The sequence below is a fragment of the Telopea speciosissima genome, chromosome 7 (assembly GCF_018873765.1).
Source record: "Telopea speciosissima isolate NSW1024214 ecotype Mountain lineage chromosome 7, Tspe_v1, whole genome shotgun sequence".
In the NCBI taxonomy this organism is placed as follows: Eukaryota; Viridiplantae; Streptophyta; class Magnoliopsida; order Proteales; family Proteaceae; genus Telopea; species Telopea speciosissima.
The window spans coordinates 48,481,459-48,506,304 of record NC_057922.1 but is presented as its reverse complement, the minus strand read 5'-3'; the positions used below and the strand labels follow the sequence as shown (position 1 = coordinate 48,506,304).

Sequence of the window (24,846 nt, the reverse complement as noted above, 5' to 3'; positions counted from 1 at the left end):
TTTTGTTGACAAACAGAAGGAAAGGAAGAGAAGAATATGAGGAAGAAGAAGAAGAAGAAAGCTCTTGGGTAGTAAGTTTTGTTATGTTTTCTTTTTTCCCCCCCTCAATTTCTGATCTCCTTCTCTAATTCTTCATTATGTTTTACAAATTGCTAGGAAGATGAAGAAAAAGAAGAAGAAAGGGTACGGTAGGTTTTGTTATGTTTTCTTCTTCTTTTTTCCCTTCAATTTCTGACCTCTTTCTCTAATTCTTCATTTCTGTTTTAAGATTGCTTGGAAGAAGAAGATGAAGAAGAGAAGAAGAAGAAGAGGAGTAGAAGAAGAAGAAAAAGAAGAAGAAAGCCTACCGGCAGTAAGTTTAATAGTTGTTTTTTTTACTTCTTTCTAACTATATATATTTTGTTTACACAGTTAGGGGCAGTGTGAAGCGGCAGGGGAACGATGTGCACGAGGGTGAGGTGTTGGGAACAACCTGCAGAGGTGGTGGTGTTGTGCAGGGGTGGTGGTAGCTGCAGGGGCGGGTGATGCCAGGGGAGCTTTGTGAAGGGACGGTGCTATAGGCCGTGGGATAGGGTGGGCTAAGGGTGCAGCCGGGTCGGGCTGGGGCGGGAGTGGACTGAGTGTGCAACAGGGTCGGGTTGTGGGTGGGGGCAGGCGAGCAGTGCGTAGGGGCAGTGCCGGGAACAACCTGCACCTATCGGACCTGGTAGGGGTGGGTTTTTCCAATTTTTTTTTATTAAAACAATTACATTTAGCTGCGGTTATTTATAACCGCGGCTAAATATAAATACATATTTTGTAAATAATAATAAGAAAAATAATATTTACCCAATGAAAAAAAATATATATGATACATAGACATGGTTATTTAAAACTGCGGCAAAAGAGAAGTACTGGAATGTAGACACATGCACAATTGTGTGATAAAATTAAGGGGGAAAAATCCCTATTATGATGCATGTAGCCTACGCTTAGACACAGGACCACGCAAAATGACCTCCCCACCCCTTTAAATTAAAAAATATCACATTTGTTGATACCTGATGCAGGCCCAAGCCCATCCAGTTCACAAGGCCCAGGGCCTAATTAAGTCCAAGACCATCAGACCAAAAAAGAACTATTCTAAGATTAGTCTTGCTAGTGCTAGTGGAGAATCTCTACAATGCCTCTTGAGATACCTTGTGGATGATGATGTGGCACCCACTATCAAAATATCTTTGACTAAGTTTTTCTCTTTAGTCCTCTCTTGAAGATAGTATCAAGGCTCCTCAAAGCATTAACTAAGGCGTATTGATACAAGAACTAAGACATTGTACTTCTTGTTTGGAGCAACCAACAAGAAAGTGGAGAAGAAGCTCTAGAGTGTTCATAAATCAAGATATAATCTCAACCATTGGAACCTCATTTGAATCAAGGGTTAAGATGTTGCAGCAGCTTTTAGGTTTACTTTTGTTTTGCCCTACCTATCTTATTTGTAATGGAGAATAGAGATTTGTGAATGAAAAAATTGTTATAAGTATTTCCCTTGAACCAAGATGTGTTCTTCTTGAACTTTGAAGAGTTCATCCCTTTTGAAACCTTGAAGAGTTTCTCACCATCCTTGAAGAGTTGGTGCTTTCCATTGTGTTCCTTGCATCCTAGAAGAGTTGCAACAATACTCTTGGTACTGCTACACATCCTTGAAGAGAGGTGTTTCAATCCCATATTTATCCCTTCACAAAAACCCACAAAAAAAAAAACTTTTTTTTTTTTTTGTTTTCAGTTTCAGAATTAGGATTTGCAGAAGATCTTTGTTCTTAGCTTATTTTGACCAATCTAAAGTTAGAATCAGAAAAACCTTTCTTCATAAGAGTTGAAGCCCTACGAGCCTTCTTTCAAAAGAATTTTGAATAAGGTCAATATGACCTATATTGAGAAAGTCATCCTCATTTTACTGAGGTCGTGTATTTCTGAAATTTTCTGTCCAAATTTTGCTTTCTCTGTTCCTTGTTCTATTTCTCTCCTGGTCTCACACTTTCGCCGCTTGCATTATTACCCCCTACTCTTGATCTCATTGGCTCCCAAGCTTGTGCAGGGGCCATGTTGGCAACAATCTTCATATTAGATTGCATTTGAATTGGCCCCAAGACATGAGTGGTTCTTATGGTTCTAGTTAGGTATTGTTGATTGATTTTTTTTAGGTAGGGCCCCAAGGAGAGTTGAACTCGTGACCTCTGCTGGTTGTTGTTGATAGACTATATATCCATGCACTTGACTCATGGTATTTACCCATGTACGAAAGAGATACTCAAAATGGAATCCAATTCCTGTTGTAAGGAAAATATCAAGAGATAGATTATTAATTCATGATTGGGCTAAAAATTTTAGAATCAGACTTTCAAGTTTTTCAATATTCCCCTCTCTTTCTCTCTCTCAATAGTTTTCTTGCACTCGCAGTGAGATTTGTTTTGAGGATGGCAAGAGAAAAATTCAATCCACCAAGGTGAATTTCAAAATTTGATGGTGAATCTTTCATTGCATGGTGAACCCCAAAATTTTTAAAAGGTTATGATAAACCCAAAATCAAACTGGCCAATCGTGAGCCACCATGTGTCCCGGCCCAAGTAGGAAGACCATCCCAAGGTCGACCACCTCACATCTCACTTGATTAGCCCGGATGGGAAAGGACCAACAAGGAAGTCCAAGGACCAAGTCCAAGCACTACGGGCTACTACACCAAGGACCAAGTCTAGGTACTACGGGCTACTACCACCAAGGATCAAGTCCAAGTACTACGAGCTACTACCACCAAGGACCAAGTCCAGGTACTATAGGCTACTACCATCAACAACCAAGTCCACATACTACATGCAGGCTACTACCGCCAAGGACAAGATATGCATCACCTCATCAGTTGAGGGTACCACCTACCAGAAGTACAATTCCAGATGGACTCATGTGCTAAGGACCTTATCCAATATACGATGGCGCATGCATGTCTATCTACCGAGAACATCCTCCCTACTGGGACTCTACCTCCCATGGGAGAGCAACCAACCAAGAGATGAGTCCTACCAACTAGGAACGTCTATCTACTATGAGGACTACTTATTACCAACTGGGACTTTCCACACCACCACACTTCACTATAAATTCCAAGGTACTCTACCCCATTAATCCATGTTGAAGTCTAACTATTCATCTGTTTGCTCAGAGAGATCTAACTTAGGCATCGGAGAGTCCTAGGCCGGAACCACACCAGTTCTCCTTTGTGACCCAGGTCCTTTTGCAGGTTACAACACTCGAAGGGACCACCAGATGATTTCTTAATGCAATAAATTGAGATCGTTTGTGGGAACGACGCTAGCCAACGTATCTACTAGCTCGATTCCTCAATTACTCTCAATGGCACCACGGGGTAGGAAGACTGCTCCCTCCACAAACAATGCTACGAGGGAGAGGAATGGGTCACCTCCACAAGAGAGCTCGCGTCGCAGAGCCAACGACTATGTCTCTTAGGAGAGGGAGATCCCAAAGAACGACCAGGTTGAGGTAGTCGACCCTAACCCCGAAGTAGCCATGGAGCCCATACCTGACCCTAACACACCAGCAACTGTGGGTCAGGTTAATGACTTACAACGACAAATCCTCAATGACCAACGACTCTTTTGAGACTACCTGAGGTAGCGAGCGACGTCCCACCACTGTAGGGCGTTGCTACTACCAAGGATGGAACCCATCCCTCGACAAGAGCCAAACCCTAGGAGGTCACCTCCTAAGGGTGAAAGGTCAGAGACCTACAAGACATGCAAGTCCCAGTCACCAGCAGGGAGATCCTTCACAGCATCCCAGGAGAATGGCGGACCTGCTAGTACGTTCAGGACATGGGGTGACACCAACACACAGGTCCATGGCACCTAGTCCAGAAGGTTCGATCAGGACGTTGATGTTCCAAGGTCGACTAGGAGGAAGTCACACACCAAGGCAGAGTCTGACCTACCAAGAAGAAAGTCCCTCACGTTCACGTCAAGGTTCGTCGCGTCGTGACCACTCACCATCCCGTCAAAACTCACGACGGGAGGGAACTTCAAGGAGAGATCGAGAATGAGGTCGCAGTGAACGTCCTACCAGGTGTGACGGACAATCTCAAGAAGAGGAGTTAAACAAAAGACTCTGAGATTTGGAGGAGAAGCTGGAAGGGCTAAAGAAGCAGACAAAGGGTGAGACACACTCGGTACCAGGACAACACCCATTCTCAGCAAAGATCATGGTAGCCACACTCCCCTCCCGGTTCAAGCTACCCACCTTTGAACTCTATAGTGGTACCACAGACCCTAATGACCATATCAACTACTTCAGTGGGATGATGACCCTCTATGGGGGATCGGACGTGGTCTCCTATCGAGCATTCCCTGCATCTCTCAAGGGTGCAGCTACCTCATGGTTTTCCAGGTTACGACCTAGATCGATAGATTCGTTCACAGAATTTTACGAGCAATTGGTCACTCGCTTCCAGAGCAGTGTCAAGCAGAAGAAGACCACGGTCAATCTGTTAAACGTGGTACAGAACCCTAGGGAGTCCCTCTGGGAGTACGTCACCAGGTTCACCAAGAAGTCCTTAGAGGTCCAAGACTTAGACGACCAGACCTAGCATGTAGCCTTGGCTGGGGGCATCAGAGACCTAGACTTGATCAAGGACCTAGTACGACATGAGACTAGCACAATGATAGAACTTCTGGAGCGGTGCAACGAGTTCGCCAATAGGCCGAGGTACTGTAGGCTCGGAAGAAGGTGATCGAGGCAAAACAACAAGACAATAAGAGATCGGCGTCAGAGGATCGTTAAGAGGGTAAGAGATCGAGGACCGAGCATCGACAGGAGAAAGGTTATCGCCAACCATAGGAGGCTGAACATCACCCAGAGAAGAATGACCGAGACCCGAGAAGAAAAACCTAAACAAGTACTGTCTCTTCCAAAAGGACACAGGACATGACATGGAAGACTGCTTCCAACTGAAGAGGGAAATAGAACAACTTGTAAAGGCGGGGCGCCTAAATAGATTTGTGAGAGGAAGACGAGAGGGCCATTCGGGCCAAGGAGGCAGGGACCGTGACCAAGAACAAGAGGAGCCACGGCGCAAAGAAAGAAGAACAGACCGAGATAGGGAGAGAGACTGCCCAAAAGAGAGGAGAGACGGAGCAGAGCCAAGCGGCACCAAGGGAGCCCTCATCCTTACCATACCGGGAGGACCTGGGTAGGATTCTACCAGGAAGGCCAAAGCCCATGCCAGGTTCATAGGAGTAGCAAAGAAGCCAAGCAAGATAGCCAAGACCGAGACGGTAATCTCCTTCTCGAATGCAGACCTGGAAGGACTGAGCTTTCCACATGAGGATGCCCTAGTAGTACAGGTAAAGGTAGCCAACCGATTAGTACATAGGATGTTGATAGACATTAGGGCATCTGTGGACGTGCTCTTACTAGAAGCCTATAGGCAGTTCGGGTTCGGCGACGACCAACTCAAACCAGAGCTCATCTACCTCCACGGGTTCTCAGGCGCTACCGCCTCCATCAGAGGAACAATAGAGTTGCCCGTCACCTTTGGAGAGCACCATCGGTAGATGACAATCATGGTGAACTTCATGGTCGTCAAGTCCGTGGTATCCTTCAGTGGCCTCCTAGGGTGACCATCTCTAATAACCTTAAAGGAGTTGTATCACCCATCCACCTAAAGATGAAGTTCCCAGAGAATGGGGTGGGTGAGGTCCAAGGAGACCGAAAGAAAGTCAGAGAGTGTTATGCGACCTTCGTCAAGAAGAACAATGGCAATACCCGTGGAATGGCATTGTGCATAGAGAACCTTGTCAGTGACTAGAGAAACGAACTAACAGAGAGAAGAGGAAGGCCAGTGGAGGACCTCATTCCATATCCCCTTAGCGAGGACAACCCCACCAATGTAGTACAGGCTGGGGGATTCCTCAAGGAGGACTACAGTTACCGAGTCATGTCGTTCAGGCTAAATAACGCATGGGCGACCTATCAGAGAATGGTCAATAAGATGTTTGAGGAACAGATCGAGCGCAATATGGAGATGTTCATGGACGGATCGAGTGAAGAGCATGATCTGGGAGGTGTTTGTGGATGGATCTAGTAATGCAACAGAGAGCAAGGCTGGATTCATGACCACCAGCCCTAAAAGTTTCCATGCATCGACCAATGAGGCCGAGTACAAGGCATTACTTGCCGAACTGCGAACTGCAAGGGCCATCCAGGTCACCCACCTAGTCTTACGAAGTGACTCCTAGCCCGTGGTAAACCAAATAAATGAGGAGTATAAGGCAAAGGATTAACATATGGCGTCATACTTGACGCGAGCTCGAGGTTTAAAGGCAGAGTCGGAGAAGTTCGAGGACCTCAAGAAGTACGAGGAGTTTGAGAAGTTCGAGGAGATAGAGATGGTTCGATATGGTTCCACTAGGGAGACCTAGGGCAACTAGGAAGGACCCTACATAATTTTCAAGCAGACGCTTGAAAGCTATGGGGGGCAAGAAGATAGACCGTGCCTGGAACTCAGAGAATCTAAAGAAGTACAATCAGTAGAGTAGAGTAGCAGTAGTCGGGTTCGTTTTCAAGGGTAATTTAAAATTTTTTTTGAAGTTTGAAGTAAATAGTTTGTTCTGGGCTACATTTGTCTACTTTTGCTGTCTACTTTTCAGCTATCGATCGAGCACTTTCAAGCACCAAGGTCTAACGACCACCAAGGCTCAAAGCCACCAAGGTCCAAGGACCACTGAGGCGTAAGGCCACCAAGGTCTAATGACCACCAAGGCTCAAAGCCACCAAGGCCCAAAGACCACCGAGGTGTAAGGCCACCAAGGTCCAAGGACCACCGAGGCACAAGGCCACCGAGGTCCAATGACCACCAAGGCATAATGCCACCAAGGTCTAATGACCACCAAGGCGTAAGGCCACCGAGGTCCAATGACCACCAAGGCATAATGCCACCAAGGTCCAAGGACCACGGAGGCGTAAGGCCACCAAGGTCCAAGGACCACCAAGGCATAATGCCACCAAGGTCTAATGACCACCAAGGCGTAAGGCCACCAAGGTCCAAGGACCAAGGCACAAGGCCACCGAGGTCTAATGACCACCAAGGCATAATGCCACCAAGGTCTAACGATCACCAAAGCGCAAGGCCACCCAGGTCTAATGACCACCAAGGCATAAGACCACCCAGGTCTAATGACCACCAAGGTCCAAGGACCACGAGGCGCAAGGCCACTAAGGTCTGATGACCATCAAGGCTTGTCGGCCACATACATAAATGACAAAGAGCAATACACAAAGGAGTGAGGATCCAACCACAGAAATCCAGAAAGAAGGCTGTAGGAGAAGGAAACCTCATAAAGGCAGACATCATTCGCTCGGTGGAAGAAGGCACGATCGACTCCCCTAGGGGGCGAAGGACAATCTCAAAAGGTATGTGGTACAATCAACGAAAAGACACCAAGTCCGATGTGGTCAAGATGCTCGAGAACCATCCCATCCTATGATTTGGGTCCATGACCGGGGGTGCCACCCCAGCATCATCTCTAGAAGGACTACCATCTGGGCCAGGACTATCAACGGCATCCTCCTCATCACTAGAATTAGGCCTAGGAGAAGGCAAAGGAAGGACAGTGTCCACTTCAGACGTAGACAAGGACGTGGATGAGCCAGAGGTCAGCCCATCAAAGGCACAACCCTCATGAGAGGTGCCAGGATCAGAATCACTGGATATAGTCGTGGAGAAGGGGGACTTACTTGAGCAACACTCCTCGACTCCCAGGCTAAACACCCCAGCAGTGTACGGCCACATGCACAAACACACAACCAAGAAAGTGTCTTGGAGACCAAATGGTAAAGGTATTCATGGTGGACGATTGCAACAATGCAAGGAAAATGTACCAAGTAGGTCGAGGTCTGAGGTCGAGGTTCGAGGTCAAGGTCCAAGGTCCGAGGTCCGAGGTCCAAGGTCAAAGTTCACGAGGGGTCAAGGTCAAGGTTCAAGTAAAGATGTGTTTGTGGCAAAAGACTAATACGAGTCAATACAAAAAAAAAAATTTACCATGGCTGAGGGCTGTAGGCGACAGACCAAAGGCACAAGGTGACACAAGCATAAATTACGAAGACAGGCAACGAACTAGCACGACGGGCGTGAGGCTGTGACGGGCGTGAGGCCACGAGCTGGCATGAGATCACGACGGGCTTCGTGAATGGACACAAGACAGGAGTGAGGCCAACGGGTGCGAGATGGGCATGAGGCCGAGGGTACCCAGCCAACGGGCCTTAAGAGCATGGCGGGCGTGAGGCGCAAGATAGGTGTGAGGCACGCAAGACGAGCCAAGGGGCATAAGGCAGAACGGGCGAGACCGGAGTGAGACCACGACAGGTGCGAGGCCTTGACGGGTGTGAGGCCACGAATGGGCATGAGACCGCGACAGGCGGCACAAATGAGCGTGAGACTACGAACAGGGGCGAGACTGACGATGGGCTAGACGCCAAGACCGGGAGCGAGGCACGACAGGCAAGAGGTGCGACAGGCGAGAGGTGCAAACAAGAGCGAGAGAGGGGCGAGACCAAGATAGGCGCGAGGCGACAAGGACGCAAGGATGCAACAGGTACCATAGACGTGATCAAGATGAATGAACAAGGCTAGGCAAGTCAGCAGATGGACCAAGGGTTAATGGCCAAGGGAAGTAAAAAAAAAAAAGGGGCGACAAGTTTTGGGCAAGAGCAAGGAGAGAAGAAAAGAGAAAAAGAGAGAGAAGAAGAAAAAGTAGCAGAGAGGAGTAGAAAAAGTAGGAGAGAGAAGAAAAAAAAGTAGGAGAGAAGAACGAGAGGGGTGGAAAAAAAAAATTTCCATGGCCGAGGGTCGTGGGCAACAGGCCATGGGCATGGGTGACTGGCCATAAGCAACCAGCCACGGGTGACGAACGATTGGCCGAGAGCGAGCGGGCACGTAATCGAGATGATGGACGAGCAAGCGAGTGACCGAGACTATGGGCGAGCGGGTGACTGACCACAGGCGACGAGCGACCGATCGTGAGCGACAACCGAGTGGACGCGAAGATGAGTAGGCGAGAATGAGAGCAGTGATCGTGACCAAGGCCGAGTGATCGGGACAGGGTCGAGCGAATGTGACCAAGAGACTAGTTACCAAGGAAGGAGAAGGCTTATTTACAATAAGCCCCTTACTGACACAAAAATAGGAAAACTACTCTCTTGAACACTCCGTTCCAAGAGAGTGGGGGCAAGTGATAAACCCAAAATCACACCAGCCAATTGTGAGCTGCCACGTGTTTTGGCCCAAGTAGGAAGACCATCCTAGGGTTGGCCACCTTACATCTCACTTGATTAGCCCGGATGGGAAAGGACCAACAAGGAAGTCCAAGGACCAAGTCCAGGTACTACGGGCTACTACCACCAAGGACCAAGTCCAGGTACTACGGGCTACTACCACCAAGGACCAAGTCCAGGTACTACTGGCTACTACCACCAAGGACCAAGTCCAGGTACTATAGGCTACTACTATCAATGACCAAGTCCAGGTACTTCACGCAGGCTACTACCGCCAATGACAAGATATGCATCACCTCATCAGTTGAGGGTACCACCTACCAGAGGTACAATTCCAGACGGACTCATGCACCAAGGACCTTATCCAATATATGATGGCGCATGCATGTCTATCTACCGAGAACATCCTCCCTACTGGGACTCTACCTCCCATGGGAGAGCAACCAACCAAGAGATGAGTCCTACCAACTAGGAACGTCTATCTACTACGAGAACTACTCGTTACCAACTGGGACTCTCTACACCACCACACTCCATTATAAATTCCAAGGTACTCTACCCCATTAACCCATCTTGAATTCTAACTATTCATCTGTTTGCTCAGAGAGATCAAACTTAGGCATCGGAGAGTCCTAGGCCGGAACCACACTGGTTCTCCTTTGTCACCCAGATCCTTTTGCAGGTTACGACACTCAAAGGGTCCACCAGGCGATTTCTTGACACAACAGGTCATAATCTTATCATGATGAGATTTAGTATTGTCAATCTCGATCTTAACCAAAAAAGATGCAATCTTACTAGTCTTATGTGTTATTGCATGATATTTATGTATCAGATTAGAGGTAGTTAGGCAAGTTTTGTATTAAGAGGTCTGATCTTCATGGATTCTTCTATTCTCGATTGCAACTCAGCCCATATATCATATTCTATTAATGGTTTGATCCTTAGCTCTGATGAATTGAGTACATAGCTGCAGCAACTACCCAAATCATAAATCACTAGTACAATTAAATGAACAAGACATGGATTGGAAAGAGTTGTATATATAACCCTCATAGATAGTGAACATAAATTTCATCTAAAAAAACTAGGGGAAATATCCTTCAAAATTACATCTAAAACACACGACACAATACACAACTAAGAATAAGAAATAATAGGGGTTATCACAATAACGCAAGCAGCCTTCCTCATCACATACCACACACATAGGAAGAAAAAGCGAAAACAGGCTTCAGTTACACACAAATTCTTCATAAAAAGAAATCACACCTTAAGAATGATTCAATAGTTCTCTCAAAGTTATTGTGAGGAATTGCTTTGGGAAACTCTGCAAATTTATAGCTCTTGAGACACTTGTTGCATTGTTGGCCGAGATTGTGGGTTTTCATGCAAACAAGAAAATGCAAGCTTCATAATCGAAATCAATTTCTCATCAACTTGATTTATGGGAGGTGAGATACGTTGATTAAGTATGTCCTTCAACAATATGTTTTGCTCAATAGATGGCAATGTTGAAGAGGATGACGATGGCAATGTTGAGATGAATTCTCCTGGATGCTTTCCCATTATCATTTCCAATGTTACTATGCCAAAGCTATAGACATCACATTTTTCAGTCACCCTCACTGTGTAAGCAAGTTCTACAGAATAATTAAAATAAATAAAATTAATAAAAATAAGAATGGGTTTCTAACACCTACAGTGTGTGTGTGTGTGTGTGTGTGTGTGTGTGTGTGCTTGTGTGTGTGTGTGTGTGTGTGTGTGTGAGAGAGAGAGAGAGACAGAGAGAGAGAGAACCTGGCGCAACGTATCCATATGTTCCAGCAAAAGCTGTCCAAAGGGAAGAATCAGGTTTTAGTACTCTACTAACACCAAAATCCGAGACATGAGGCTCAAAGTCTGAATCCAACAAAATATTGTTGCTCGAAATGTCTCGATGAATTATCAGGTGTGAGCAATCATGGTGCATGTAAGCCAAAGCCTGGGCAACGCCTTTAACAATGTTAATCCTTTTACTCCAATCCAATTCTGCCGCTTCTTCGTCTATGCTTAGGATCTTAGCCAAGCTTCCTCTCTCCACATATTCATAAACCAAAAATGAGTGTCTCAAGTGTGAACAGAAACCATACAACTTTACGAGGTTTCGATGTCGCACTTCTGTCATCATTTGAATTTTGTTTCTGAAAGTTTCTGGTGCTAAAATCTCATCATCGTCATCTGAAGAAGAAGAGGCGAACTTCTTGACAGCTACCAGTTGACCTGATGACAACTCTGCTTTATAAACACTTCCATGTCTTCCGGTGCCAATGCAATATTTGGGGTCAAATTGCTCAGTTGCTTCAATGATGTCTTGGTATGCTATCCTCCCATCATAGTTCCATATTGTAAACACATCTCTATGTTGTTGTTGGATTGTAATTGGGTTCTCCTCTTCTATGCATCTCTCCCTCCGACAATGGAAAAACAAAAAAGTCCCAAGAAATGCAAATAGCAGAAACATCAGTACTGCTATGATCATAAGAAGGATGGTTTTGTGACTCTCTTTTGGGGATAGCTTAGAAATATTGCAAGGTTGCAAACCTGTGGCATTGCCACACAAACCCTTATTGTAAATGAAAGCTTCCATTGGAGCAATTTGGAAGGCTCGATTATTAGGTAGAGGACCCTCTAACTCATTGTAGGATACATCAATGGTTATCAAACTGAGCATTGCAGTGAAAGTAGATGGAATGGAACCGAGCAACTTGTTATGGGAGAGATTCAAATTTGTTAGCATGTCCAAGCTTCCAAGCTGCGGAGGGATCTTTCCTGTGAACAAGTTACTGCTAAGGTCCAATAGCATCTGTAGGGAAGCTAAATTTCCAAATTCATCTGGAATGCTTCCGTTGAATCTATTATTGCTCAAATTCAAGTAAAGAAGATTCGTGCAATATTTCCCTAGTTGATTTGGAAGAGATCCACTTAGATTGTTCACTGAGAGGTCAAGGTGCATAAGTTTGGAGCACAATCCCACATCCTCAGCTGGTAGGGTGCCAGAGAGTTGGTTATCGTTCAACTTTAGTATCAGCAAAGAGCTATTAAGCCTCCCCATTATTTCTCTTATAGGAATTTGGCCTACCAGGAGATTGGAAGAAAGGTCAAGTCCTTGCAGCTGAGTTGAGTCTCCGAGCTCTGGTGGTATTTGACCGGAAATCTTGTTTCCTGAGATTTTTAGGTTTGATAATTTTAGGCACTTTGCCCAATTCTGTGAAACCTCCCCATACAATTGATTGTAGCTCAAATCGATGTAAGTTAAATTTGGGTAAACACCGAATATTTCTGATATGTTTCCCGTGAGATGGTTATTTTCAAGCCGGACTCTTATTAGGCTGGTGCAGTTTCTCATGCTTTTGGGTATTGGGCCTATGAAATGGTTATTACTTCCAGAAAAATGTTTTAGTATTGAATAACCACCTTTGCATATATGTTGAGGTAAATACCCGTTAAAATGATTTTTTGCAAGCTCCAAGTATTTCAATTTTGTAAAATTGTTGATTTCCTGAGGTACTTGACCGGACAATTGGTTGAAATGAAGACCAATATAAACTAGATTGGTTAAATTTCCAAAAGACTCCGGAATTGAACCACTGAGGTTGTTCATATACAATTGAAGATCTATAAGAGATCTCAAGTTTCCCAAAGACGCAGGAATTGAACTGGTGAGACAATTTTTATCCAAATTAAGTACAATAAGAGATGTCAAGTTTCCCAAAGACACCGGAATTGAACCAGTGAGACCGTTTATAGACAAACCAAGTTCAGTAAGAGATGTCAAGTTTCCAAAAGACGCAGGAATTGAGCCGGTGAGATTATTGTGACTCAAATCAAGTACAGTAAGAGACGTCAAGTTTCCAAAAGACGTTGGAATTGAACCAGTGAGACCGTTGCTATACAAATCAAATACAGTAAGAGATGTCAAGTTTCCAAAAGACGTTGGAATTGAACCAGTGAGACCGTTGCTATACAAAGCAAGTTCAGTAAGAGATGTCAAGTTTCCAAAAGACGTTGGAATTGAACCAGAAAATCGATTGTTATTGAGACGTAGAACAGCTAGGTAGTTCAGAGTGGCTAAAGCAGCAGGGATTGAGGTGTTGAAATTGTTTTTGGAGAAAAAGAGGTGGGTGAGTTGGGAAAGGTTGGCAATGCTGGGAGGGATGGGACCAAAAAATGAGTTTTTATGCAGATCCAGACGAAGGAGATTAGGGAAGGATGAGAAGTTAAAGTCATAGAGCGTACCTTTCAAATCCATGCGGGAGAGGCTTATTATGGTGATGACTCCTTCCTCATTGCAAGTAATTCCCTCCCACTTGCATGGGTTGTTGCTGCTGCTTCCGTTTACCATCATCTGTGTCGTCCATGAAGGGAATAATGGTAGGGAATTGTTATAACGAAGAAGGCTGGACTTCCATTGAATGAGAGCCTTCATTGCTTCTCGTTGGTCAAAACCATAATTGGCGGAAGCGGAAGCAACTTTGAATGATGAAGAAGAAGAAAAAAGAGCAGCAATGGACATGGCCAAAAGGAAGACCAATGAGAGGAGGAGACAGAGTAGTAGTTTATTTCTTTCAAAAAAGGATGATGATGATGATGATGCATTAATCATGGTTTCGGCTTGCAAAGTACAGAAGACAGAACTGATTTTTATAGGTTATTGGGGGAGTTGGGAACTTGAGCAGACATGGGGTTGGGGTTGCAACTTTATTTGCTGCTCTAATCCCTAATTTATAATGTGGTTGTGATCTGTGATCCATTTGAAACGCCCTCTCAAAACGTAAACCACGGTTTGATTGTGGAAAATCTGATTTGTTTTGATTATTATTTTTTTTTTTTTGATGAAAATGTAATCACACAAATTACACATTAATTCAAAAAAGTTGATCGACTTTTAAGACCATGAAATAGCGAATACACACAATACACATCACACTCACGCACCTGATGTGTTGATTTTCCTTTATTATTTGCAAGATTCCTTTTAGCATGAGTGATCTGGTTTTCCACAGTGGACTTGACTGAGTTTTCCTCCATCCTTTTGATGACTTTATTATTATTATTTACTTTCAATAATTGACTTATAAAGTTTTTCTTTTTCGGTTTAATATGAGGAAACCCCCACCTCGTGGCGCTCATACATTGATCCCGACCATCCAAGTCCTTAGCTATCAAAATGCAAACTTTTTTACCACTGGAATCCTCCGGCACCTTCCACTAGATGGGCCATACCACTAAACACCCATTGGTCCACGTATGGATGTGTGGGGTCACTTAAAATATTCTGAATTGAACATAAAAAAAACAAAACAAAAAAAGGAGAAAAAGGAGAAAGTGATCGATCAGGGACCACTTTCTCCATTTGATGATATTTTTCTTTCTCGTTGATGTGATTGACCGGGAAATGGGACCTGACTCTCCTCTAGCAGTGGCAGGAGATGGAGGATCCAACCAGCAAAAAAATGAGGGTTTTTGGTCATTTCTTAAGGGAGCCTACCTGTGAAATAACTCAAATACCCTTATTTTTGCTGGGGCTGGATCCTACAACTCCCGCCACGTCTAGAGAAGAGGCGAATACCAAGAAATATGGGCTGGCTATGTTGACTGCTAATGTGAGAATGATGTGTGGCAATGGATGTCATCTGCCGTTAGAGCTACGTAATTGCGCTATCGATTGACTAACTTCCCCTGCATTAATTTAATATATTGATTGTTACATTAAGAAATTGCCTGGCGGTTCCTTCAAGTGTCGTAATCTACAAAAGGACCTGGATGACAAAGGAGAACTAGTGTAGTTTCGGCCTAGAACTCTCCGATGCCTAAGTTAGATCTCTCTAAGCAAATAGATGAATAGTTAGAATTCAAGATATTCAAGATGCCTTAATGGGATAGAGTACCTTCCCATTTATAGTAGAGTGTGGCGGTGTGGAGAATCCTAGTTGATGACGAGTAACCCTCGTAGTAGATAGAGTTCCTAGGTAGTAGGATTTTTCTCTTGGTTGGTTGTTCCCCTACGGGAGGTAGAGTCCCAGTAGGGTGGATGTTCCTAGTAGATAGACATTCATACATCTTGATGTGTTGGATAAGGTCCTTGGTGCTTGAGTCCATCTAGGACTCATGTTGTTGGTTGGCAATAGCCTGTATCCATGAGATGATGTATATCTTGTTATTGGCGGTGGTTGCCTGCGTGTAGTACCTGGACTTCCTTGTTGATGGTAGTAGTAACTTGTGGTACTTGGACTTCCTGTTGATGGTAGTAGCCCGTAGAACCTGGACTTGATCCTTGGACTTCCTTGTTAGTCATTCCCATCCGAACTAATCAAGTGAGATGTAAGGTGGCCGGGCTTGGGATGGCCTTCCTACTTGGACCGGACACGTAGCGACTCATGAATAACCGGCGTGATTTTTGGTTTGTCATCGACTAAAATGGATTTTAGCGTGAAAACTTCTTCTACAATCTTGTATTATTCTTATGAACAGAAGAGAGATTGAGACTTCATTAGGTGAGAATGTAAATGTTTTTCTTATGGGAAAAGACAACGAGAAAGAAATATCATCAAATGGAGAAAGTGGTCACTGATAAATCACTTTCTCCATTTTCTCCTTTTTTGTTTTTTTTTAAGAACACAACTTCTCCAATTCAGAATATTTTTAGTGACCCCACACATCCATATGTGCAAATTAGCTGTCTTAAGACAATTGTAGTTGCAAATTATATTTTAGTGGCTCGTACAAAAAAAAAAAATTATATTTTATTGGCTATTTTTGTTTAATCTAGAAAATGAACAATTTTGATATTTGGATGCTCAAGTGAAATATTTTGGTCCATATACATATTATTTTAAAAATATAAATACAATAGATTTAAGCTAAATGTAACACTCTTTGCATAAATATTCAACAACATTTATACATTAATAAATTAACCATTTAAGAGATTTCATTCAACAATCGTATACCATTTTAATTAATTCATAATAAAGCAATTAATTATGATCTAAAAGAAAGTGCTTCCATATATAAACTTGTTGCGTGTGAAAACCTCCGTCATTCGATTCGCCCAAAGATGAATTTGTAAAAATCGAGTAAACACAAGAGAACCGGTGTGACTCCGACCAAAAACTCTCATTTATTTATAATCTGAAGAACTTACAAGCATAGCATAGCCTGAATAAGAAACTAACATAAGACATAGGAAGCAACTAACTACTAACTCCTAACTCCTACTAACAACCAAAGACTTAAAAGTATAAAGGAAACCATGATAGGGACACTCACCCTATCGTGGTACATATCTTAACAAAACAGATTCAACTAAATAAAGTAAATAATAAAAAAAATTTCAATCTCTTTTTCACTCAAGACAATAGATATCTAACTTTACACTTCCAAACAAATAAAAAAATTGAAGAGTTTCTAAACAGAAGTAAATCATCCAACAAATAAAGGTTTTTGTTTGTTAACTTAACTCGTCCAAACATCCAAGTAACAAGGGTACATCAGATCTTTGCCCTTTCTTTGAAGTGACCAGATTGTTTTTTAGAAAGAGAAAATCTTGTGTTATAAATAACAGTAATACAAATCAGTGATAACGAGCATTTCTTATTTAATATAGACTTGAGGCATTACTTCAAAAATCAGAAGGTGCAGGGGCAGGTGCCTTTTAAAGGCTTAAAACTCAAGGTACAGTGTGAACTAATTGATGCTATAATCTATGGTTACCGTTTAAAGATGTAGAGGGCCACTTGGGGTTGTTTGTGTTTTAGAATTTTAGATTCCTTTTTTTTTTGCTGGTAGTCGTGGATTATAGAATGAATGAATGAATGAATGACCAAGGAAAGATACGATTTCTCAAATCTTTAACAAAACACACATAAAATCTCAAACTACATCGATCAAGAATAAACTATGTAGATCAGAAAATAAATCATATGGAGCCCAGAAACAACTAATTTGCATTATTGTTGTACCTTACCGGTTCTTTAATTTGGATGTGAGGTTGAAATGGACTGGAGGGAACATGATGAGTGGTAGCCTTTTGTTTTCTTCCCTCTTGCAAGGCAATCAAATGAGCCCTTATTGTTGATATTTGTACTTCTATCACGAACATCTTTCATTATGGTGTTTAACTTATGATATGAACATTTAAAGGGAAACTATTGCATGAATTGCTCTGCTTGTATGCTGCAGATTACCTTCTCCACCATCTCTTGGTTTGTGCCCTAGAATGGGCCGGCCGGTGCATAAGTTCTCAAATATTGTCGTTTTTAATTTGACAATCAACAATGTGAAACTTTATTAAACTGGGAATTTTTTTTTTGCCAAATCAACTACGTAGGTGGTGGATCCCCTGCTTGTCATCAGGTCATGGTCTAAAACTCTGAAGAAACAACCATGCTAAATTGTTTGGTAACATTAAGAGGCTAGAACATTTTTCAATGCAATATGTGGTAACATTAGATAAAAATTTTATTTGATTACTGCTTGAACATGCCTAACACTGGAATTAACATTTTTACAAGGATTTAAAATAAAGGAAAAGTTCCTTTACTAGGCCCCATCTTCAAAGGGATTCCTAAATGGTCCACCATTTTGAGCCACGTGGGCTGATGATGTGGCAATTCTGACCATTGGATAGAGTAGACATGATTTGTATCAACCACTTGTCAAACTTTAGAGCCTAATTCAATCAAATACCCTTGTATGTATTGGCATGCTTCCCCATGTATATTTGTGTATGCCTATGATACTCCAACCACTAATGTGCACTCTTCCTATAGTACTTGATTTTCAAATTATTGTGACACTTGGAAACTTCAATTAGGCTAAAACTTGAGATGTGAGCAAAGGACCTATAGATCTACCCATCCACAAAATTTGGTCACCAATATAATAAATGTTCATCTGAACTTTTCTTTGAAAGTACCAATGCTTCTATTATCTTTAGGTACTGGTTGAAATTACATTTTTACCAGAATATGATAAATATTCGTCTGACCTTTTGTTCAAAACTTTCCTAGTACGTACGTACTCAGAGCCGAAGAAGTGGATGCCTGGTAAAGGGCGAGTTACAATTCAATTTGATTGTTGCTACAATTATGCAGTGGTAAAATTTCATTTTAGCATATGTTGTCTGCAAGTCTTACTTGCTTTTGTTTTTTATTTGTTTTATTTTCACATTTTCCTCACAAAAATTTCTTTGACAGGACAAAAAAGGGAACCCTCCTGGTATAATCCGAGATGAAGAAGTTGATCCCATGCCTCCCTTGTTCAAGACCATGATCAAGAGATTGGTTAGATGGCATGTCCTGCCCGCAACATGCATCCCAAACAGTTGCATTGTTAACATATATGACGAAGGGGACTGCATCCCTCCTCACATCGATCACCATGATTTTCTCAGGCCTTTCTGTACTGTATCATTCCTAACTGAATGCAACATACTGTTTGGTTCAAACCTGAAGATTGTAGCCAACTTTGTTATACCATTTGCTTATGGTATTCTATGATATTTGTCTTGCAGATCAGTACTAATCTTGAATGGGAATGGTGCTGACGTAGCTAAACATTGTGTTCCGGGTGTGCCCGCCAAAAGGTAGTAATATGATTACATCAAAATTTGAAGCCTGATCATGTCTCCAAATTGGGAGAATGTTATACTATTTACTAACTAGTTTTTCCACTGCAGGATCTCCATCACATTCAGAAAGATGGATGATAGCAAGCTGCCATTCAAATTCAAGCCTGATCCAGAGTTGCAGGGCCTTCAGCCTCTTTCTTACTCTTTGATGAAGTCTCCAATTCAGCAGGTTCCACATCGAAATCCTATTTATCAAAATAAGCAAGCTATGAGCAATGAGTCTGAGGATCTTTTGGAGACAGCTAGCAGTTCTTTTCACCTTGTTAAACAAGATTTCCCCCCCACTTGGTGGCTCAAACTCAAGTAGCAGATCAAAACCTAACAAGAACAGGTCATAGTGAAGGAATATTTATTTTTGATTGACTGTTTCTTCTTTTACTGTACAGGGTCCACCCCAAATCATTTATTTTGTATTAACCCATGTATTACCATAGGAGTAGTTTTTCCGTGTCTTTGATTTTGTTGGATCATGATTTAATTAGGTTATTAAAATATTTAAAGCTTATGAATAAATTTTGTTTGAATAAATTCACTCTCCTCCATTATTGGTTTCAGTTTCTCATACATACTACAGTTAGCAATATAAGATCCTCTGTATTCATTATGCAAAATTTATTCCAAGTTAGTAACCCAGCCAAGATTCAAGCACATTTCTGGCTGTTGTGCAAAGATTTCTGCCGGAGAGAAATCTACCGGCGGCACAACTGATATGCTAATGGAGAAAATAGATGGAATTGGGAATAACGGAGATGAGACTGCGAAATTACCCTTTCTTTATTGATCACTGAATATATCTAATGAGCCTGCTTTACATGAGGGTCTAGCCCTTAATTTATAGTAATGGATGCGAGCTTGGGCCATCCTTCTTCTTTCTATGGTTTCCTTTTCTGGGTGCACGGTTTTAGGAAAACTCCCATTCCTGTTAAGATCCCCCCCATAAATCTTGGGACCTCCACGATTCTTGACGCAAGTGGGACCTTCTCTTGGTGGTTACGTAACTGCCGTAGTAGGGCCTAACTTCATAACCGTCTGGCGTGTGGGAGTTTCCAAGCACGCCTGCAACTTCCTTTCCATCGTGAATCGTGGGGAGTCCACGTGTACGGTCAGGATTTGAAGTACAAATTATAGTGTATCATTTGCCCCCTACTCCCTTTACCTCGGTTGAGGTGTAGGGAATAATTCGATAAATACCGATGAGGAGCCTTGGTGAAGTGCACGGAGCTCGGGTGGCTTGTTTGTGTCCGGCTAGCACAGATCCTTGATCAGGTATATAAGCAAACTTATTCAGGCGGGCTTGGGTAGATCAACTGCAGTATATGCATTTTCAGTGGGAGTGCAACTCGATTATGCCTGGGTTGGGAAATTGATTGGTTTGAACCAATGTGAGCCGGAGCCTGGCTGAGCGCAGCCTGATTTAGTTCAAAGTTGAGTCCTGGATTGTACCCAACTTGCACCCGTAACTTTCAAGCTGAGACATGGCTATGCCTGATCCCAGTAGAACATTAATAGACATTTTGAGGTTCAGGCTAGCAGGTGAAAGTTTTCTTCTTTTTTTTCCCCATTGAAAATAGAAACATCATGAGAATTTTATCTTTTGTGTGTGTGTGTGTGTGTGTGTGTGTGTAGAATTAGTAGCAGCTTCTTTCAATATTTGATTTTAGACTTGCTTAGAAATAAAGAGTTTTACAGCCTCTATGCGAAGCGGGAGTAAAGTTGCATACATTATGATCCTCCCCAGTCCCCACAGCAGCGGGAGCCTCGTGCACTGGGTGTGGCCCTTTTAGGAATAAAGAGTTTTCAAAATGATGCCTCAGAAGATTTTTAATTTATGGGTTCTATAATTCTGTTTTATATATGGAAGGAAAGAAATTCAGTTTAATAATAGAAGTCCAAATGCTCATAATGAATTGGATCTGTTGCCATACCTTTGCTTTCAATCACCCAATGGATTAACATCCTTCTATTCTGTCTAAGGACGATGTGATCCAACTAAAACCAACAAGTGGTCACAAACTAATCGTCACAGATGGTAGTTTCATGGAGCAAGTCAATGAAGCTGGTTGGGCATCTTGTCTGTGTAGCTGGAGAATGACAATTTCTCTATAATTTCTGATTATGGTTTATTAGGTCCAGCAATTGAAGCAGAAGGGAAAGCAATTGAACAAGGAAACAAAACTATAGCAAGAAATACTCATGTTAATTTTGATGTGCAGTTAGTTTTATTAATGTTGTGTACAAGAAAACTGAAATAGCAAACTACATACTAACCAAGGCCAGTTCTCGGAAGTATTACTATTGATATAGTTATTGTCTCCGACAATCCAAGATAATGATTATCTGCAGAGTAACAGATGATTTTATCCCCCTGATCTCCACTTTTAATGTTGAGGAGGTCCTCTGGGATCCAACATGAGTTTGATGCTTCTTTTTCCCTATGCTTAACTATACAGCAGTCAAACCAGTTTTTAGGATTTTTTTTTTTTTTTTGGTAATTAAACCAGTTTTTAAGATTAAAAGCACCATCAGTGAGAATAAATTCTAAATGTGTAGGGCATGTTTTACAGTTTAATATGATCTCCTGATAGAGATCTAAAAATGTGATGTTTTGACTAGAGCCTTGACCGACAGCTATGGGTGAGTTTAGCAAACAAACTGATGAAATGGGTGAAAAGAAATGTTGTTCCTTATGACATTTATTGTGTTCAAGAGTGTTACTTATGTGGACTTAGAAGTGGACTGTTGTAGATTCAGTTGTTATCTGTTGTGGATTCAACAAATTAATCAGGTTGATTCCTCACTCTCTCCTTGATCTATAATTTCTCCTGCAATCGAGTCAGAAATTAGTAACCTACCATTCTCTTGTCTGTTTTGTTTCTGTATCTATTCTATTCACAAGATTAATAGCTGCATTAATTTCCAATCAAATCTAAATAAGCTCGATATTGATTCATATGTTGAATCTCATTTCTAGTCTTTGTTTAAAGTTCAATGGTTTTTTTTTCAGAATCCTAGTTCAACTCTACTTCTAAAATGGTTTCTAAATCAACTTTCTATTAATTTTTTAGTTTCAGTTTCTAAATTTCTAAATTAAAATTTCTGGTAGTTACAAACTCTGGTTTCTATTTTTTGTCTGGTTTTTGCCAACCTGTTGTTGCGTCTAGAAACCGTTGATGGATCCCTTCAGGATGGAACCTACAACGGATCAGATGAGCAAGGGAGAGCCAGTCTTCTCCGACGGGGGACTCTCCGATGCCTTAGTTAGGTCTCTGATAGCCACTGATAAGTTGCTAGAATTCGAGATGATTGTTGTGATCTATACTTGAGTATATATAATGTGGACTGTAAGTAGAGGCAGTGATGGAGAGTCCCGCAATGGTGAGTCTTTCACTTATGATAAGAGATCTTGTGGCAGAATCCACTTGGGAAAGTGCTTTCCTAGTTGGTTGGAGTCCATTCATTTTACGAGTTTCCATATCGCCGATCAACGGGGGATATCGTTTCCTTGTAGGATTGCAGTGCTAATTGGCTACGATATATTAAGACATGGATAGGTGTTACCTTCCACGTGGGAATGGTATCCTTTTATAACTGTATTTCCCGTTCCAGGTTGGTCGAGTATCGTGTGGGTGAAACCTAGTGGGTCAAAGCCGCTCCACATAGTTGTGGCCCTGCCACCCGTCGTGCTAGTATTGCCGAGCCTTATTTGGGTATATCACTTGCTAAAAGTGGGATTTTTACATATCTATAAATCTGGTCGTTGGATTACTGCCAACTTTTATGGTTTGTGTTCTTTGACAAATAGACTCATTAAGCAAGGGTTTAGCCAGATCAGACCTATCATTATTGATTTATTAAATTTCTCTAGTCTAGTTCATTGTTCCTATCCTTGTAATTCTGGTTTACATGAGATTTTCATAATCTTAATCCGTAGGCGTGTTCAAGCAGTAAACAAAATAAAATTTTATCCTTTTTTTTTTTTTTTTTTTTTGGTAAACAAGTAAAATTTTATCTAATAACACCACATATTGCACTAAAAATTATTCCATTTTTTAACAGTAAGAGATAGTTTAGGGATGCCGGTTAAGTAATGATATCTTCCTAGTAATTCTGTAGCCTACATTTGGTTGCAAGGGGAATTAAAGGGAAGGGAAGTGAAATTTTCTAACTTAAAAAGGATATTTTGTGATCATTACTCGTGTGATTGTATAAACTACATAAATTTATAACTATATTTAGTAATGATACATTTTCATGGAATTTTTATTTTACTTTTTAAAACAAAGGGAATTGGATGCAAAGTAAAATGAAATTTAATATCCAAATATGGAATGATTTGGAATTAGTGATATAGTCAAATAAGGTAATGATAATAAAAGTTTAGTTTTTTAAGTAAGAAAATTTCACTTCTCTTCCCACTAATTCCCCTTGCAACCAAACGAAACCGTAGGTTGGTTAACTTAGTATGGTTGTTTCTTCGGATTTAGGCCATGACATGATGACAAACAGGCGACAAACCCCTGCACTGCGCACAGAACCCTTCAGAAAACACCTCCAGGATCTCATTCCGCTGACCAAGCTGTTCGAGAGCTTTCGATCCATATAGCCGGAGAATTGCCAAAAGCTTCCATTTTATCATTGGAAACATCTTCTTTCGTCATATCACTAATATTGCTGCTGCAGATGCAAACAATGATTATAAATTTGGGTTTTTTTCACATACCTCTTTGAGGTTTGACGTAATTATGGAAAAATTTCTCAGTTTTGAAAAATTCTGCGTGCCCCCCTTGAGGTTCTTAACAGTTTAACAGATAAACTCATTCCATTAGTCTAGGTCTAACAGTGTTAAAAACAAAGGGTGAACTGACAAAAATGCCCTTCTAAGAAAAAGAAAAAAGAGGGATAAAATGACAAAAATGCCCTTATGAAAAGAAAAAAAAAACCTGCAACTCATCTTCCCCAAATCGTTTATGATTTGAAAAAAGAAAAGACGAGTTGCAGGTATCCTTCTTGGAATTCAAGAATCCATCGACAGTGACTCTCTTTCCTTTGATCAATTCAGCGGCGCTTGCATCTTCCCTATTTGAATAGTTCATAGCATGTAAGACTTTACCATCGAACACCTCTGGCCCTTCATTTGGTGGAAACTCTACAATGTTTGGTACATCGTTGAACCGTCCAACACAGAGGAACTCTAAAGTGGTTCTTCGACCCTCAAAGATGGCAAAGCAAGTAGCGATCATCGGTGCCGGAATCAGTGGCCTTATCGCATGCAAATATGCCCTCGACAAGGGTTTCCGTTCGATAGTCGTTGAACCTGGAAGCAGCGTTGGTGGGGTTTGGACTCGAATGATAGAGACCACCAAGCTCCAAGCACCCAAAGAGCTCTTTCAATTCTCTGATTTTCCTATGGCCTTCTACTGTGCTAACATCATTCCCTGACCACAATCAGGTCTTGGATTACATCGAAGCTTATGCGAATCATTTCGATTTACTTCACCATGTGAAGTTCAATTCCAAAGTCATCTCCATAGAATACGAAGGAGCATCTAAGGAAGAAATTCAAGCTTGGGTTCTATGGTGCCGCACTGGTGAGGCTTTTGGTCCTGGAGGGAAATGGAATGTTGCAGTCCATAGTGGAATATCGTCTGAAACAAATGATCAAACAACTCAGGTACCCTTTTTTTTTTAAACAAATTTTGAGTGTCTTACAATAATTTTAAGGCTGCGTTGTTAATTAGTTGATGAAATACTTAAATTGGTTGGAAAAATATGTAAAATAACAGATTTATCAAGTGGAATTTGTGATATTTCGTTTCTCCTACAAAACCTGCAACTCATCTTTCCCAAATCGTTTGGGG

At 41.8% G+C, this 24,846-nt stretch overlaps 1 protein-coding gene across 1 annotated transcript in view; it reads left to right on the top strand.

Moving 5' to 3' along the window:
- LOC122667775 (RNA demethylase ALKBH9B-like) overlaps positions 1 to 19,512 on the top strand; it is a 62,082-nt gene extending 42,570 nt beyond the window's left edge. The window contains exon 6 of the mRNA XM_043864201.1: positions 19,037 to 19,512. Within this exon, the coding sequence (XP_043720136.1) occupies positions 19,037 to 19,295 (259 nt within the window). The 3' untranslated portion in view covers positions 19,296 to 19,512. The remainder of the gene's footprint in view (positions 1 to 19,036) is intronic.
- The last annotated feature ends 5,334 nt before the right edge of the window (positions 19,513 to 24,846 follow it).